The following is an 18,472-nucleotide window of genomic DNA, read 5'->3' as shown; positions in this document are numbered from 1 at the left end:
GCATTATGTCAACCACGGTAGGGTGGCGAGCCCGAATGATCTCACCCCATTACCTAATGATCAGGGTCCGAGTTATTCACGTGGCCTGTTATATATTTGTTACATGTTGCTTCCGCCCCCTCCCTTTCATGTTCCCGTCGTGTTCCTGGATCTTGAAAATCTAAATAAAAATGTTGACAACAAAATAATTAGAATATGTGCCACGAGAAAAGAAAAACAAAGCCGCACATGGAGCATGACAGTGGCATAATAGGTGCACAAACACAGCTCAGTGACCTCTTAGTTTAGTCTTACGGACTGTCCCTTGGGTGGGCAAATGCCCTGGGGTCGTTAGCATCAACACCCTTTGCCGATATCCCAAGTGCTGATGTGGACGCGCAGCAATGTGCACGTACAGCGCCCTTTGTCAATCCACTGCTGGATGAGCGCCTCTCCATACGCCGTGCGAGTTGCGTTGGCGACGTACGGCGCGAAAGAAGTTCAAAAGACACGCATACATCACGCTGGTCAATGCGGGTTGCTGAAGGCGGGAGAGCGGAGCTGTAGGAACAGGAACATAGTACAGTACAGTTCAACAATGGATTTTGCCGCACTGTCCTCTGTTGCCCATAATAACACACAGCACTTCATGTATACATTTATGCGACAGCGAGGTGTGTTTGTGTATTTTTTTCATCTACAGACTATTTTTTTTATTTTACCAGGTAAGTTTCCACTGAGCTATTTAGCTCTTTTTCAGACGCGACCTGGCCACAAATGATAGCTCAACTAAAGTGGCTTATATCATGTGGACATTTATAGAAGCCAAATACTCTTAAACGCGTGCATCTTAATGTGGAGGGCAAACCCGTAGGACCCAGAGAAAAATCCACACGACCACGGGGAGAGAGACACGCAAACTCTAAATACACAGCAGCAGGCGTCAGGGTCGAGATCTAACCCAACGACCTCCTGTGTACCAGGCGAGGTAGTTAACACCTCACCAGCGTGGCACCATCACATTTCCGGATGAGGGCCCACCCCACACCGTCTCAGGCGTGGGATCGTTTGACCATACTTCACCACGCTGGTCAGCGTGCATTGGTCAAAAATTTAAAACCATGGGCTTGGAGAAATAAATGCAGGACAACAAAGCGACACGGCCTCTGTTGACCACCATGTGCAACACCGCGGCCACCTACGACAATCCTGGCATGCACGGTGACCTGCCATCCTGGGCACTATCCACAACATCAAACCTGCTCGCCTTTCGAGGTCTGGCGAGATCTGTGTGCATATGCTGGACGAGATCGGTGGTGCATTTGCTGCTGTAATCATTGGGTCACGACGCACAACGGGGCGACACCACTCGTACACCGACCTTCCAGACGATGTTCTGCCGGTTAGCGCAAGTGTGGAAGGTCACCCGTGGTTTATTTGGCACACGCATCAACACCAAGTGGACGCATCGTTGGCAAAACACAGCCACAGCGAGCAACGTTAACGGAGAGGCAGTTTTGTTGAAGGCGCGCGTGTGCACACCGCCAATGGGGTACAATCTGGACACGGAGGCGTAAACCCTCGTCATTTCTAAAACGATGACCTCTAAAACGTAGTTACGTAATATAGAGCTGCTCGCCCCGAGCTGTGAATGCTCTGATGCGTGGCATCGTCTTTGCGCTCTTCGCCTTTTGGCGTTCTCTGGTCGTGACAATTGGTGAGACTGGGCCCTAAAGGAGGCTGTCTGGTGTAGACCAATTAGTTTCAAAGGCAATGCCATATATTATCAGATGTTTATTTGCATGTTCACCACAAGTGCTGTGTGTGGTTAATGCAGACATGATTCCTTGCAATTAGGTTTATATTTGGTGTTTGAGCGTCTCTCCACCTGTTTTATTGCCAGAAATGGGTCAAATCTATTATTATTGTTTTTAACGCCATAGTTATGCCATGCCAAATAATAATCAACAGCCCCGGTATGTTAATCCACTGCTGGATTAAAGACCTCTCCGCGCGCTGTTTCCGTGCTGCGGGTTGTTTGTCCAAACTTCACCATGCTGGTGAGTTGGGGGGGGTTGTTAGAGTAGGGAAGAGTGGTGCCCAGCACTGGTTTCAGACATCACTCGTCACCGACGTTAGCTAGCCATCGCTGGCAATAGAACTTATTATAATGTTGGCCACATTCATTGATAACTGCGCGAACCACCGCACCACCACCACCACCAACCACTACACCACATCACAACTTTAATAGGCATTCTGCCAATAACGTTTTCCAATTAACCTACCACCACTGATGGGACACAATCCAAAATCACAGTTGAAGCTAAAATAAAACAATCAATATAAACTTACTACGGTGGTTGCGCGTTTTGAGTATACTGTATAATTAACGGTGGCCTGATATGTAATTTTTCATTATTATAAATTGCACCGTCAATGTTGGCTGTAAACACGTTCCACCATCATCGTGAGTAACCAACAACTGCTTTTAAAGCAATAACGTTAATCATGAGGTAATATATAGATTATAGAGCAATGACCCTTAATCACAAAAACTGACGATACACTTTTGTAAACTGCACAACTGTTGCATTGGTTTGTACGCTGAACGACCTTTTTTTTAAAACCAAAACGCTATGTAATACGTGGCAATTACTAAAGCACTGCTCGACTGACTCGGCGTAAGATCTCACGATTTACACGAGGACAATATTTGACAACCAAAAAAAAATTCGTGCGCTACCGTGCAGCGGAGAAATGCGAACGGACAATCCACGGTAAAGTTTATACACAAAGTAGATGCCGTGTCACTATAGGACGCAACACACGCACAATGGCTCACGCTGTCACAGAAAAGCAACTCATAGCCTCATTTAACCGGTCATTATTCAAACATCGTAAACTAGATTCACTTTATACTCTTTGGTTTTTTTCGGTAAAGTCACTTTTTTTATTTTATACCTACGTGACTTCACCGAAATAACCAAAACGTATTTTATTCCTACAGTCACGAAAGCTTCAAAATCTAGATTCACTTTCTCCAAAACTTGATGCACACACTCCCCACCCACCACCACCACCCACTAAAGTTCGATTCTGGTAGTTCAAAAAAACACATCTCCATTTTTCAACGTTACTTTATGAAACGTATGAAACGACTCTCAGTGCAAAAAAAAAGGATAAGCCGGGTTTTTATTTATTTTAATTTTAGTTTTTTTTCTTTTCCTCCCCGAACGTTAACCACAACATAGCGGATTTGCCTTACCGGTTTGCGCACGCAGCTCCTACGAGCCTGTGAAAGGAGCCCTCGTCATTGTGCACCCACCGCACGCAGAAGATGATCTCCCAGGGAGACTGGCGGCAGAGATGGGAGAACATTGTGTGGGCAAGAGTGACGGCCACACCGCCACCCCCCCCACCACCACCACCCCCCACTACGGCTCTCGGCAGTGACCGTGTCCCCAGCGACGTGGTGCCAAGGCGCCACCCACACTCCGGGTCATCGTCGCAGCGGCAGTAGCGGCTGTAGCCATCGAACAGCAAGAGCGGACGTCGTGTCGCGCGCTTTCAGATTCAAGTTTCATTTATTAGGTTACTAGCTTTAACTACCCGGCTTCGCCCGGGACTTGGATTCACCACGCCCGGCCGCCTTTGTCTCCCCAGTGGCGATGTTCACACACCACAGCAGTTACTCGTTTGAGGCTGAGTCGACCTAGGGGAGGCCCCAGGACCGGTTGAAATAATCGTCACCGGTGGTGGCCGTGAGCGGGAATCGAACTCGGGTCGACGGGTTCGTAGCGCAGCGTAGCGCTAACCGCTACACTACAATGCGTTACGCTTGCACACACACAGACAGACACAGACAGACACACAGACAGACACACACACAGACACACACAGACAGACACAGACAGACACACAGACACACAGCGCGCTAACCACTACACTACAATGCGTTACGCTTCCACACACACACAGACACACACCACACATAGACACAGACAGACACACACACAGACACACACAGACAGCACGCTAACCACGACACTACAATGCGTTACGCTTGCACACACAGACAGACACACACAGACACACAGACAGACACACACAGACACACAAACACAGACACACAGACACATACACAGCGCGCTAACCACTACACTACAATGCGTTACGCTTCCACATGCGCGGGTCACGTGACAGATTTGACGTCACAGCTCACTTGCTGTGCAAAAAATAAAAGCATTATTGAGCTCCCCCCCCCAAAAAAAAAAACCCTAAAGTGTATTTTTATAAATTTTGCATGGTGTACACTCTGGAAAGTACCCACATGGCAAATTTCAAGTTTGTTGCATGTCGGGAAGTACGCTAAACATTTTGAACAGACACAATCACAACTTTGCCTTTTATATATATGGAGATAGCTCCTGTGAGCCATGCGGCTCTTGACTCGGGTGCAATCGCAACAAACAAAACATGAACAGAGAAACATCTTAAAGCGACGCGCTTCTGCGGCCGCCTGGAACGCTCTTCCTTTCCGATATTAGGAAGCCACTGGAGCTTCACACTTTTAAATCATCTAGATTCATAACTCAATTCTTGAGAACTGATTGTTGTGTTTTTTGGTTTGGCCATGTTTTTGTTTATTGTAGGACGGAGTTAGACTGATGGCCTTAATCTAAGTTTTCTTGTTGTTGTTGTTGTTGTTTTACTTGCATCCCACTGGGGATTTTTGCACACAGCGTTGGTGTACGGTGCTATTTCAGGAATATTTTGATGTTTTTTCCTGGATTTTCTGTTTGCACAGTCACATAGTCACTTTAAGATGTTTTCTTGTTCATGTTTTTGTTTTTTTGTTTGTTACGGTTGCACCCGATTCAAGAGCCGAATGGCTCACAGGGCTATACCAAATAAATGAAACAATGAAAACTATTTACATTATGAGACCTCCTTTGCCAGTAACGAGATATAGTAATAGGTTTTACCCTTTTAACTGGCACAAAAACTGACACCTTTATTCAAGGCATCATGTTTCCAATAACCACAACACAAGCAGTCAAAATGCAAACAAAAGAGACAACTCTGATAATAATATGCACTGTCCTTGAATTTGATTGGTCCACACCCGAGACGGCTTTTCTTAGAGCCTAGTCTCCACTGGTGTTGGACCAGAAGACGCCAAAAGGCGTACAACTCAAAAACTGATTTTTTGGGGGGTTGGCCTCCTCCTCCTCCCCTTTCAACTTATAAACTCCTCGTGAGCTGACAGAAGAGATGTGGGGCGCCACGGTGGCGAGATGTTAACTACCTCGCCTAGTATACAGGAGGTCGTGGGTTCAATCTCGATTCTGACACCTGAACTTTTCGAGATTGCATGTTCTCCCCGTGATCGCGTGGATTTTTCTCCGGGTCCTCCGGTTTCCCCCGCCACATGTAGAATCAGCTTGCATTTAGAATATTTAGCTCTATACATTTCCACACGATAAGCCACTTCGTTGAGCTATCATTCGTGGCCAGGTCGCTTCTGAAAAAGAGCTCCATATAGCTCAGTGAATCCCTGCAGTCACGAAAGCTTTAAGTCAAGATTTGGGCCTTACGTGGTGAAAAAAAAAAGTTAGTTCTCTTGCGATCATCATGCATGCAGTCCCTCCCCAAGAACGATGACCTCTTTCTAGCACCTGAAATTAGTAATCCTTCGGACTTATGTTTGGTTGCTGTGAGTTCGCTTGCGACTTAGCAAGACCAGAGTTTGAGCGACGCACGCCCTCCCACAGAGATCATCGCACACGCAGTTGGCTGAGGGTAACTCCCGAGATTTTACTATCACCGGCCGACACTGTAACCACCACTTCTGGCCCTTGTGAAACGAGAGAGCTGTAGACAAGAGACGTAGATGGTGCCAGATGAGAGAAGCGAGGTGCAGACAAGAGAGATGAATTGAGATGTGAGATCATTTCTGTACGCTTAAGTAAATTAGCCTCGTATGTTTGTTAGGATTGAAATTCGTGCTGATTTCAATTCACCCATAATTTCTTGACATTCATTCAGGTTACCCCATGAACAATTTTGGGCCCTAAACGTTTCCTTCGGTTGCTTATGGCTATAGATAGCGCCAGCGCTGCACACGATGACGTGGGCAACTCAGGTTTCCAGATTATTCATTCTGGACTTGTTTTCGTAGAGACATTGTATTCCAATGGAATGCTAAATGAGTAAAAAAATACGTCTATATGTAACAGAATCTCAAAACGCCATAAGGTGAGATGAAAGGAGGAGGGGTTAGGGAGGATGAGGGAGGAGGAATCCAGTGGAGTGACTGGTAAAAAATATTTGTATAATGGTTGGGAATACTGGCAATCAGACGTGGAGGATGAAATTAGGTCTTGCAGCAAGGATTTGAACAAGAGGATGGAGTCGGGAATGCAGCCAACAATGCAAATGAGTTACACACATCAGGAAAAGCACGGAGCTTTGTGAAAGGGGAGGGTTAGGCAGGAGTGGCGAGCCTATGGAGAGTGTTATAATGAGGAGTCAAGGGGTCCATGGTGGAATTGGAAGCCGTAGTGGTGACTGTAAGATTGGAGCGAAGAGGTGACGTGTGGATAACAATTTTGCACGTGGCATTGTGGATCATAATTCCCTTGCCACATGTGTGGCATGGTTTTTTTCTGAAGCATTCATGTGGAATTCGACAAAAAGAGTACGTATCTATTCCTCCTAGAGACATGCAGTAATTCACGTGCAGAAAACTTGCAGAAGCTTTCGTGAAGGTGGAATCACTTTATCGAGCAGCGGTCAAACTCTGCAGTTTGCAGGTAAAGAACCTGGTAGAGAAAGTGAGGCCCTGCTCCATGACTTTGTAATTCAGGGCCACCTGTACAGGGAGAAAATGGCCCCAGTCCTTACAAAAAAATAGGGCCCCACAATGGGCGTGGGTTTGTTTTTGTTGTATCTTCCTCCATGTAGCATTCTACCCCAGGCCTCCAGGAATATCTGGGTAGTCCTGTTCACAGCCATCGAACAAATAACGGTCACCGCATCACGCACTTAAAGATGCCCGTCTGGGACGCTCTTCCTTCCGATATTCGGAATGCATCGGAGCCGTGCACTTTTAAATCTAGATTGACAACTAATTTCTTTAGAACTGCTGTTTGTGTTTAGTGTTTTGTCCTTCCCCTGCAGCTCCGATTAGTACGGTTACTCTCCAACACACCGGTGGGCTGGCATAGTTACCAATTTGCACGTTCATATTCTTGGTTCTTTCGGTAAAGTCACGTAGAAGGGAAACAATAAAATAAAAAAATATAAAACAGATAAGCACGTATAAATGTATTTATATTTTTATTATTTTATTGTTTCCCTTCTACGTGACTTCACCGAAAGAACCAAGAATATGAATCCTTGCAGTCACGAAAGCCTCAAATCAAAATTTGTGCGTTGTTTACGTGACAAACCTTAATGGCTGTGTCGGGTGGTGGAGGGTTACGACACATTTATACTAACCGAAAAACCTTAATTACGAATATTTGCAGAAACATGAACCGCTGCTGAATCAAAGTTCGATATTAAATTCCCTGCAGCGCAGATTTGGCTCGGGCAGATTTTTTTGGGTTTAAATCTGATCAAAGTACAATTACAGAAACATTACACGTTAAACAGACGTAGGGTGGCTATAGTACTAATATATAAACAGATAAGCACGTATAAATGTATTCATTGAAGGGAGTATGTGTGCCAAAATAAAGAGGAAAGCCTGAAGATCTGACAGGACAGAGGGAACTTGAACCAAAAAGTTTGCTCTGGTGGCTAGAAATCAAGAAGACGTGAACATGTGTTACATTTTATATTCTCATTTTCTCATACCACTCACTCAGTGTTCTTCACTAATTTTCAGAGGAGGGGGGGGGGCAGCACTAAAGGCCACCAAGAGCCTTGCGATAGATGAAGAACTCTGCACGAACTCATCGCATTCATATCGCAAATATTGTATTCACTTTATCCACTAGGTGGCAATACTACACTGGTATAAAAAAAATCACGTTTCATGACCAACTGAAGCAATATTTAGAATCCATGGAACTTTGAAGAATACTGACATCGAAAGGTAATAAGATGTGGTGAAAAAAATAGGCAATTACACAAATGGAGTTTTTTGCACTGTTACTGTACAGTACACATTGAAATATTACCAGCAATTAATTTATCGCTAAAATGCACAATGAATTATGCCATCGTGCAATTGTCATTTGATATCAGTCGTTTGCATTCGAGTACATGATTAATATTTGACAATGAAAATGCTTAAAATTGCAAGAGTGATAAATGAGATGCAGGTAGATTTATTTGTATTTTATGTAAATCATTGTTTTACTCGTAATAGATGTTAAATTAATGCATTACCAGGTTTCTGAATTGTGGAACTATTTTGGTGATAAAAAAACAAGCAGTTCCTAGGCTGAACACAAATACAATTCTCTTTATGTGAAACAATATTGACAAATATGCCTATCTTCTCCCCCAGGACCCCTATGTTCTACTGTATGTATCAATGTCTTGAGATGCATTTACATTTAGATGCTATATAATTCCACATTATTATGTACATATGTATGTTGAACTTCTTTCGCACCGTACGTAACCAACCGTGCTAATCGGAGGTGCGGGATGAGAGAGACTATACAGGGGGTGGAGGGGGAGGTAGGGGGGGAGTTTTGTCTCTGCGTGAGCGTGCGCGAAGCATCGATGATGATCAAGTGTGTGCCGACAATCTTCAACAGCTTGAATGATCTTGCACAACGCATAGCAGAAGCATTTCAACCGATCACACCCGAGATGTTGCTGTACACCTGGGACTCCCTCAAATCTCGATACAATACAGTCATTCTAGATTTGAAGTTTTCGTGACTGCAAGGATCCATACTCTTTGGTTCTTTCGGTAAAGTCACGTAGGTGAAAATATATATACAATAAAAATAAATAAATCACGACGTTTAGATTGCAACACAAACAATAATCATCGAAACGTCGTGATTTGTTTATTTCTATTTTTTTTTTCACCTACGTGACTTTACCGAAAGAACCAAAGAATACAGTCATTCCCGTGCCCGTTTAAAAACTGGTCAATGAGAAATATTAAATAATTTTTTTGTAATGCTCACGAAGCCCATGGTGTAAACAAGTTCCATCTCAATCTCTTATTCTCCATTGTACCTCAGCTGCCTCTCGTGTGATGTGCGATGAATAAGGGCCATTGCCCAAAACGTCACCTGCTATATATTTGTCCTGTTAAGGCCACGGTGTTATTGGCGAATGGGTCGAGTCTTTCAGCACGATGTGTGTCGCCAGCACCATGGTTGATTCTGCAGAAGTTCAGAGGGATGAAACTCATCCAGTAAAATCTTCATATTACCCAATGTGTGTGTGTAGTTGTATCGATGTGGTTCAATTGTAAATCGTGGAATGCCCGATTTGTTGAGAAACAGACGTCTCGGACAGTCTGGGGTTGGCCTTTGGAATGAAGTCTCACGGGGGGGGGGGGGGGGGGGGTAGATGATGGACGTGACCTAGCAGAGGCAAGTTTGCCAGCAAAGGTTCGTGGTTCCAATCCAGCGGCCGCCCTGGTTATCACTGCGGTGTGTATTAACCAAAAGATGTATACGCGCCGTCCGCTTCACAGTGGATGTTACAGATCCCGTGACGTCGTGGACTAGGGTAGGCCAGCGTCATCGTCCAAAATTGTCTTTTTTTTAAATGACACCGCGAATTACTTGATTGCAATGTACATCACAATGATCACCTGCTAACAACTTGGCATAACCCTCCTGAAAAGTCACGAGACTCAGGCTTTCCTGTGTAAACAAGCATAATAAAAATTAAAAGTGAGCCTAATTCTTCATTTTTATTGTTTGTGCTTCTCCTGGATTTTCCAGCTTCATTCTTTGTAAAAAACGCGTCCACTATTTTCATTTTCTTTTGTGAGCTGTGATATCTAGGACCCACTCACCCCCCTCTCATTTCTCATTCCTATGCCAACTTGTGCCAATCATCCTCCCGTCTCTTGCATCCTCTCACCTAGAGCCTTGGATTGAATTCGCCCCGTTGACGATGGTACAATGTACTGTACCCTCCTTTAGTAGTTGGGTAAATTCCCTCACGTGTTTGGTCTTCATCATCGTGGCTGATTGCCGCCCTCTATGCCAGCCCTGTATTTTAGATAAACACAACACATCCATATGGCAATTATTACTTTGCAGCAGCTTTAACAAGATATCCAAGGTCACTATAGGGGCTACTTATCCCTACAAGAAACGAGGAAGGAAACAGCCACTATTACATACCATATACACTTTACCATCTAATTATGGAGTTACGATTAAAGTGAGAGTTTTTCAAATTCTGACATTGCCCCTGGCACATAATGGCTTTCTCTTGTTCGGGGATGTCACAGACTGTTCAAAGGTTTAACGTTAACTTAGCAACTGTTTTGGGCATAGCTCAAGATGCAAATGCATACATTTGATATTTGCATTTGCAATGTATACTAGAAGTGGTATATAAACACGAAACCGATTAAAAAAATACAGCTTTTTAGAATCAAAATCTTTATTCATAGAGGAATCCGATGAGCTATAACGCTCCTTTTCAGTTGTCTTTGTCAATCCAATCCTGTATGAGGACTCATCCAGCTGTATAGATCACGAGGGTTTTCTTGTTGTTGTTGTTGTTTGACTTGCATCCCACTGGGATTTTTTGCACACAGCGTTGGTGTACGGTGCTTTTTTCAGGAATATTTTTGCTGTGTTTTTTCATGGATTTTCTGTTTGCACAGTCACATAGTCACTTTAAGATGTTTTTCTTGTTCGTGTTTTTTTTGTTTGTTGTGGTTGCACCCGATTCAAGAGCCGAATGGCTCACAGGGCTATACCAAAATAAATAAACTGACAAAAATAAAATAAACTGGGTTGTTTGAGCATACTTCACCACGCTCCTCATGTTAGCCCATGCCCAGGAATCGAACTCAGGGATGCCCACTTCATAGCGTGTGAACCACTGCACCACCCATTCCATCCCCATATATAAATAATAATAAAAATACAAGATACACATCCTCCGGTGACACCAGAATTGTTTTACAACGTCGACAAACCTTCGTACGAGCGTGCGGCGTAAATTATTTCGCGAGAGATTGAGCAGTAAAAAAAAAAAAAATTACACGTTTGCGATAATGTATAGATGTTGTTTAACATGCGCATTCCTTGATTAAACATATAAAAACGATCGCACGGTTTTTTTTTTCACATTGCACAAACTTTCCCAAGTAATAGAGTTTTAAAACGTAAACATTTCCACAAAGTTATTCTGCTGCCAAACGTGCCACCGCTATCCCGTACGAAAATGCACCTCAACTCAGATCAGTTTCACTCTGCACAATCAACTTGTAGATGTCTCCACAGCGATGTAGTGTAACACTTAAATACGTCAGCATAATTGAGTCTATTAAAGCTATCATTTTGATGTAACAACTGTGTTTAACCTGTTTCCTGCATCTAACTCCCAACTCAATGATCGACATTTTTTAGTTTAACTTTGCAAAGTGTATTATAGTTTCATTTTACCATTCATATATTTGGTTTTATATATGATATATTGCCTAAAATGTGTACAAATACAAAAAATGTCCACACAAAAGCCGTTGAAGTATTTCTGTCCCACAGTGAACACTGTTTAGCAGTACTATCTTCAAGTTATGACTCTGTGAAAATGCAGGACATTGTATCGTGCCCCAATTTCATTGCACGCACTTAATTTTAACGGAATGTAAATATTGACATTTCAAAGGGTCTGTGATTTATGTAGAACAGGAAATTATGCGAGGAATATTTCGACGCAAGCGAATACACTTAATAACGGCGTGCAGCCCTGATGTCAATCCATTGCTGGATGAGGGAATTTCCATGCAGGTGTCAGTTATGGTTATTGTCTGACCATACTTCACCACGCTAGTCGGTGTCACTTGATGAAAGGGCTTCCCAGGACCGATTCAAGTATCACTGGCTGCTGATGTTAGCCATGGACGTGAGTCGAACGTGGGTCTCCAGGTTCACAGCATAGTGCACGATAACTTCTGCGCTATTTTCCCCCAACCCATGTATAATCTCCTCTTTCATGTATCGTATCAAATGTGGTGAACCGCTCTGGTTTATATGCCTGCTGTTAAGTTATATGCAACCTTTTGAACACGTTCGGTGTGTATCCCTTAACTCCTAAAATCGCGTGAGATAAAAAAAAATATAAAAGGACAAAATCGTTTTGGCGTCGAATAATTTCACGCGCGAGATGGTTAAAAAAAGAAAATCTCACTGCGAATCGCGTAAAAAAAAACTTTTAAGCTTCCAATTTTTTCCAGTCCAATTATCTGCGCGAAATCACCTGCCGTCGTTCCATGTTAATCGGTGCGCGCTGGCCAAAAACACGCGCACACGGAGGATGATTTCGTTTTTAATATTCCACATAAGTGCTGCGAGAAAAAAAAATACGAGCGCGCCCTATACCCAGCCGTGTGTCTCAGGTAACGTTCTTTCAGATGCTCTGCTCAAAGCTGTTTGATATGCTAGACGGGCAGGCCAGTAATTAAAGTCACATGGCAGGAATTCCTGTGTGCACGTGGACCAAGACGCGAGAGTGAGCTTAACACGCTTTAAGGAGCCACATCGCTCCAACCGTATGCGGCTTAATAATTACAATGATATATAAAAAAAACGTGGAATGGCAGTGGAAGTATGGCCAATTTGACACTGGCATCGAGTGTGACATAACCAGACTCAAAGTTCGTAATGAGATAACCAGACTTACAGTTAATAATGAGATAACCATACTTAAAGTTAGTAATGAGATAACCAGACTCAAAGTTCGAAATGAGATAACCAGATTTACAGCTAATAATGAGATAACCAGACTTACAGTTAGTAATGAGATAACTATTCTTAAAGTTAGTAATGAGATAACCATACTTAAAGTTAGTAATGAGATAACCAGACTCAAAGTTCGAAATGAGATAACCAGACTTAAAGTTAGTAATGAGATAACCAGACTCAAAGTTCGAAATGAGATAACCAGATTTACAGCTAATAATGAGATAACCAGACTTACAGTTAGTAAGGAGATAACTATACTCAAAGTTAGTAATGAGATAACTATACTTAAAGTTAGTAATGAGATAACCAGACTCAAAGTTAGTAATGAGATAACCAGATTTACAGCTAATAATGAGATAACCAGACTTACAGTTAGTAATGAGATAACCAGACTTACAGTTATTAATGAGATAACCAGACTTAAAGTTAGTAATGAGATAACCAGACTTATAGTTGGTAATGAGATAACCAGACTTAAAGTTAGTAATGAGATAAGCAGACTTACAGTTAGTAATGAGATAACCATACTGAAAGTTAGTAATGAGATAACCAGACTCAAAGTTAGTAATGAGATAACCAGATTTACAGCTAATAATGAGATAAGCAGACTTACAGTTAGTAATGAGATAACCAGACTTAGAATTAGTAATGAGATAACCAGACTTACAGTTATTAATGAGATAACCAGACTTAAAGTTAGTAATGAGATAACCAGACATATAATTGGTAATGAGATAACCAGACTTACAGTTAGTAACGAGATAAGCAGACTTAAAGTTAGTAATGAGATAACCAGACTTACAGTTAGTAATGAGATAACCAGACATACAGTTAGTAATGAGATAATCAGACTTACAGTTAGTAACAAGATAACCAGACATACAGTTAGTAACGTGATAACTAGACTTACAGTGAGGGAAAAAAGTATTTGATCCCCTGCTGATTTTGTACGTTTGCCCACTGACAAATAAATGATCAGTCTATAATTTTAATGGTACGTTTATTTGAACAGTGAGAGACAGAATAACAACAACAAAATCCAGAAAACGCATGTCAAAAATGTTATAAATTGATTTGCATTGTAATGAGGGAAATAAGTATTTGATGCCCTCTCAATCGGAACGATTTCTGGCTCCCAGGTGTCTTTTATACAGGTGACGAGCTGAGATTAGGAGCACATTCTTAAAGGGAGTGCTCCTAATCTCAGCTTGTTACCTATATAAAGGCACCTGTCCACAGAAGAAATCAATCAGATTCCAAACTCTCCACCATGGCCAAGACCAAAGAGCTCTCCAAGGATGTCAGGGACAAGATTGTAGACATACACAAGGCTGGAATGGGTTACAAGACCATTGCCAAGCAGCTTGGTGAGACGGTGACAACAGTTGGTGCGATCATTCGCAAATGGAAGAAACACACTGTCAATCTCTCTCGGCCTGGGGCTTCATGCAAGATCTCACCTCGTGGAGTTGCAATGATCATGAGAACGGTGAGGAATCAGCCCAGAACTACACGGGAGGATCTTGTCAATGATCTCAAGGCAGCTGGGACCATAGTCACCAAGAAAACAATTGGTAACACACTACGCCGTGAAGGACTGAAATCCTGCAGCGCCCGCAAGGTCCCCTTGCTCAAGAAAGCACATATACATGCCCGTCTAAAGTTTGCCAATGAACATCTGAATGATTCAGAGGACAACTGGGTGAAAGTGTTGTGGTCAGATGAGACCAAAATGGAGCTCTTTGGCATCAACTCAACTCGCCGTGTTTGGAGGAGGAGGAATGCTGCCTATGACCCCAAGAACACCATCCCCACCGTCAAACATGGAGGTGGAAACATTATGCTTTGGGGGTGTTTTTCTGCTAAGGGGACAGAACAACTTCACCGCATCAAAAGGACAATGGACGGGACCATGTACCGTCGAATCGTGGGTGAGAACCTCCTTCCTTCAGCCAGGGCATCGAAAATGGGTCGTGGATGGGTATTCCAGCATGACAATGACCCAAAACACACGGCCCAGGCAACAAAGGAGTGGCTCAAGAAGAAGCACATTAAGGTCCTGGAGTGGCCTAGCCAGTCTCCAGACCTTAATCCCATCGAAAGTCTGTGGAGGGAGCTGAAGGTTCGAGTTGCCAAACGTCAGCTTCGAAACCTTAATGACTTGGAGAAGATCTGCTAAGAGGAGTGGGACAAAATCCCTCCTGAGATGTGTGCAAACCCGGTGTTCAACTACAAGAAACGTCTGACCTCTGTGATTGCCAACAAGGGTTTTGCCACCAAGTACGAAGTCATGTTTTGCAGAGGAGTCAAATACTTATCTCCCTCATTACAATGCAAATCAATTTAAAACATTTTTGACATGCGTTTGTCTGGATTTTGTTGTTGTTATTCTGTCTCTCACTGTTCAAATAAACCTACCATTAAAATTATAGGCTGATCATTTCTTTGTTAGTGGGCAAACGTACAAAATCAGCAGGGGATCAAATACTTTTTTCCCTCACTGTACTAACTTACAGTTAGTAATGAGATAACCAGACTTACGGTTAGTAATGAGATAACCAGACTTATAGTTAGTAATGCGATAACCAGACTTACAGTTAGTAATGAGATAACCAGACTTATAGTTAGTAATGCGATAACCAGACTTACAGTTAGTAATGAGATAAGCAGACTTACAGTTAGTAATGAGATAACCAGAATTAAAGTTAGTAATGAGATAACCAGTATTAAAGTTAGTAACGAGATAACCAGAATAAAAGTTAGTTATGAGATAACCAGACTTACAGTTAGTAATGAGATAACCAGACTTATAGTTAGTAATGATATAACCAGACTTACAGTTAGTAATGAGATGACCAGACTTAAAGTAATGAGATAATCAGACTTACAGTTAGTTTTTAGATAACCAGAATTAAAGTTAGTAATGAGATAACCAGAATAAAAGTTAGTAATGAGATAACCAGACTTACAGTTAGTAACGAGATAACCAGACTTACAGTTAGTAATGAGATAACCAGACTTACAGTTAGTAATGAGATAACCAGTATTAAAGTTAGTAACGAGATAACCAGAATAAAAGTTAGTTATGAGATAACCAGACTTACAGTTAGTAATGAGATAACCAAACTTACAGTTGGTAACGAGATAACTATACTTAAAGTTAGTAATGAGATAACCAGACATACAGTTAGTAACGAGATAACCAGACTTACAGTTAGTAATGAGATAACCAGACTTACAGTTAGTAATGAGATAACCAGACTTACAGTTAGTAATGAGATGACCAGACTTACAGTTAGTAATGAGATAACCAGACTTACAGTTAGTAATGAGATAACCAGACTTATAGTTGGTAATGAGATAACCAGACTTACAGTTAGTAACGAGATAACCAGTATTAAAGTTAATAATGAGATAACCAGACTTATAGTTAGTAATGAGATAACCAGACTTACAGTTAGTAATGAGATAACCAAACTTACAGTTGGTAATGAGATAACCAGACTTACAGTTAGTAACGAGATAACCAGTATTAAAGTTAATAATGAGATAACCAGACTTATAGTTAGTAATGAGATAACCAGACTTACAGTTAGTAATGAGATAACCAGACTTACAGTTGGTAATGAGATAACTATACTTACAGTTAGTAATGAAATAACCATTCTTAAAGTTAGTAATGAGATAACCAGACTTACAGTTAGTAATGAGATAACCAGACTTACAGTTGGTAATGAGATAACCAGACTTACAGTTAGTAATGCTATCGTCGCTATCCTATTCTCAACCCTCTTGCTGGCACGTCGGTAAACATTGTTGAAACGAGAACCACGAGTTGCTTAATATTTTAATATAAATGTGATATATAATATTTTAAAAAATTATATGGGGGTGTGTCTTATCTCCCGGGGCATTTTATTAAAGTAAAATTAGTTGCTTAATTTCTCATGTTTGAGTTGATTAGGGAAATTAACAGAATCAGAAGTATATGCCCAGTAAGTGTTATTATTGAGTAAAATGTTCAGTTTTTGAAGAAATCATTACATCCTTTTGTTTGAAAATAAAAAAATAATTTGTTCAATGTGCCGTTACATTCTTTGCTGTTGAAAGTATGACGAAAACACCTGCACGAATAATGAACGTGTCAACCAAGTGTTAAATGCATTTTATTTTTAACTTAAAATTAGTATATTACTTTCGTGACTGCAGTAATTCATATTCTTAGCTCTTTCGGTAAAGCCACGTTGAAGGGAAACAATAAAATAATAAAATATATATAAAACAATATTGTAAAATAATAAAATATAAAAAAATTGTTTTATATATTTTATTATTTTATTGTTTCCCTTCAACGTGACTTTGCCGAAAGAGCTAAGAATATGAATTACTGCAGTCACGAAAGCTTTAAATCAAAACTACTTGCTGTTTGTATCGCGGCCTATGTAAAGACAATTGTAGCTAAGATTTGTACCGTGTGACATCTGTACCATCGACGCATGGCGCCCACGAAATCCAGCCTTACAGCTTATTGTGCCCTTCCTGCAGGCGTAGATCTACAGGCGTAGATGTACGACCTGAAGAAAGGAAGTTGGAGTGACGTCTTTCACTGGAACTGGTTGCTGGTGGCGTTTTTTTGGTTGTAAGAAGAACTGAGTTGGCATTTCGTGGCCATTTCAAATCTAGATGGAAAAGTCATTGCTTTAAAACTGCTTGTTGTGTTTGCTTGTCCATCTCAACACCTCCAATTAGCACGTTCGACTACGTACGGTGGGTAAGAAGTTCAACATACATACATAATGACCCCGTGCATTAAACTAATTAATATAGTGTGTTGTATTTTTTATAATAAAAATGGCATATGATGGGACATATAAAATGTTATGAGTGCTGTAATAAAACAGCCTACTAGCACAATCACGTACAACCATGTACTCGTTATGAAATACGTTAAGACCTGTTTAGGGTAATGTATATTAACCAGTTCTGCTACCCCCCACCCCCCACTTGACTAACCAATGTGGTGAAGTATGGTCAAGTGAGGTTATACAACCCCCAATGTGGACAGTGTGGGGGAGGTCCTTGTCCAGCAGTTACTGGACAGAGGGCTGCAAATGCTAATATGCTAATCAGTTACAATCTTACTTATATTATCGGGATTTTGACAAGTTTAAAAGTTAGGGCTGCATCTTATAATCCACGGTGGCGAGATGTTAACTCCCTAGCCTGGTATACAGGAGGTTGTGGGTCCGATCTCAATCGTGATGCCTGTAAATTTGTTTGCATGTTCTCCCCGCGATCACGTAAAATTTTCTCCCGGTCCTCTGGTTTTTCTCTCCACATGTGTAGTGACATGGAATGGGTCACTACGGCGCGTAGCGCTGTTACTGGTAGAGAGCGGGATCGTGGGTGTAATCGCCTGGTCTACCAGCAGGGCAGGTGAAGTGTGCCCTGGAGCGCGTAGCGCCGGTTGCTGGCAGTGAAGGGCATTTAAGGATACAGCGGCCGGTCTGCCAGTAGGGCACGTGATAGGCACAGATGTAGGGTAAAGGTGACAGAGGGGACACGTGGGGCAGAGC

General features: G+C 41.9%; 1 protein-coding gene across 5 annotated transcripts in view; it reads right to left on the bottom strand.

Annotated features, from left to right (window-relative positions):
* Positions 1 to 3,377, bottom strand: part of LOC116951088 (long-chain-fatty-acid--CoA ligase 1-like) — a 40,052-nt gene extending 36,675 nt beyond the window's left edge. For 2 of the 5 annotated variants that reach the window (XM_032969472.2, XM_032969477.2), the window contains exon 1: positions 277 to 352. In XM_032969472.2, coding sequence (XP_032825363.2) covers positions 277 to 337 — 61 coding nt within the window. In that variant the 5' untranslated portion in view covers positions 338 to 352. Of the gene's footprint in view, positions 1 to 53; positions 161 to 276; positions 353 to 395; positions 430 to 3,247 lie in introns of those variants that run through there. The other 3 variants (XM_032969474.2, XM_032969475.2, XM_032969473.2) reach the window with 3 other exon arrangements.
* Positions 3,378 to 18,472: the final 15,095 nt, after the last annotated feature.

This window comes from Petromyzon marinus, chromosome 41 (genome assembly GCF_048934315.1).
Source record: "Petromyzon marinus isolate PM22_M1 ecotype Great Lakes invasive population chromosome 41, UKy_Petmar_22M1.pri1.0, whole genome shotgun sequence".
Classification (NCBI taxonomy): domain Eukaryota; kingdom Metazoa; phylum Chordata; class Hyperoartia; order Petromyzontiformes; family Petromyzontidae; genus Petromyzon; species Petromyzon marinus.
The sequence above is the reverse complement of the archived record's forward strand: the minus strand, read 5'-3'. Positions and strand labels throughout refer to the sequence as shown.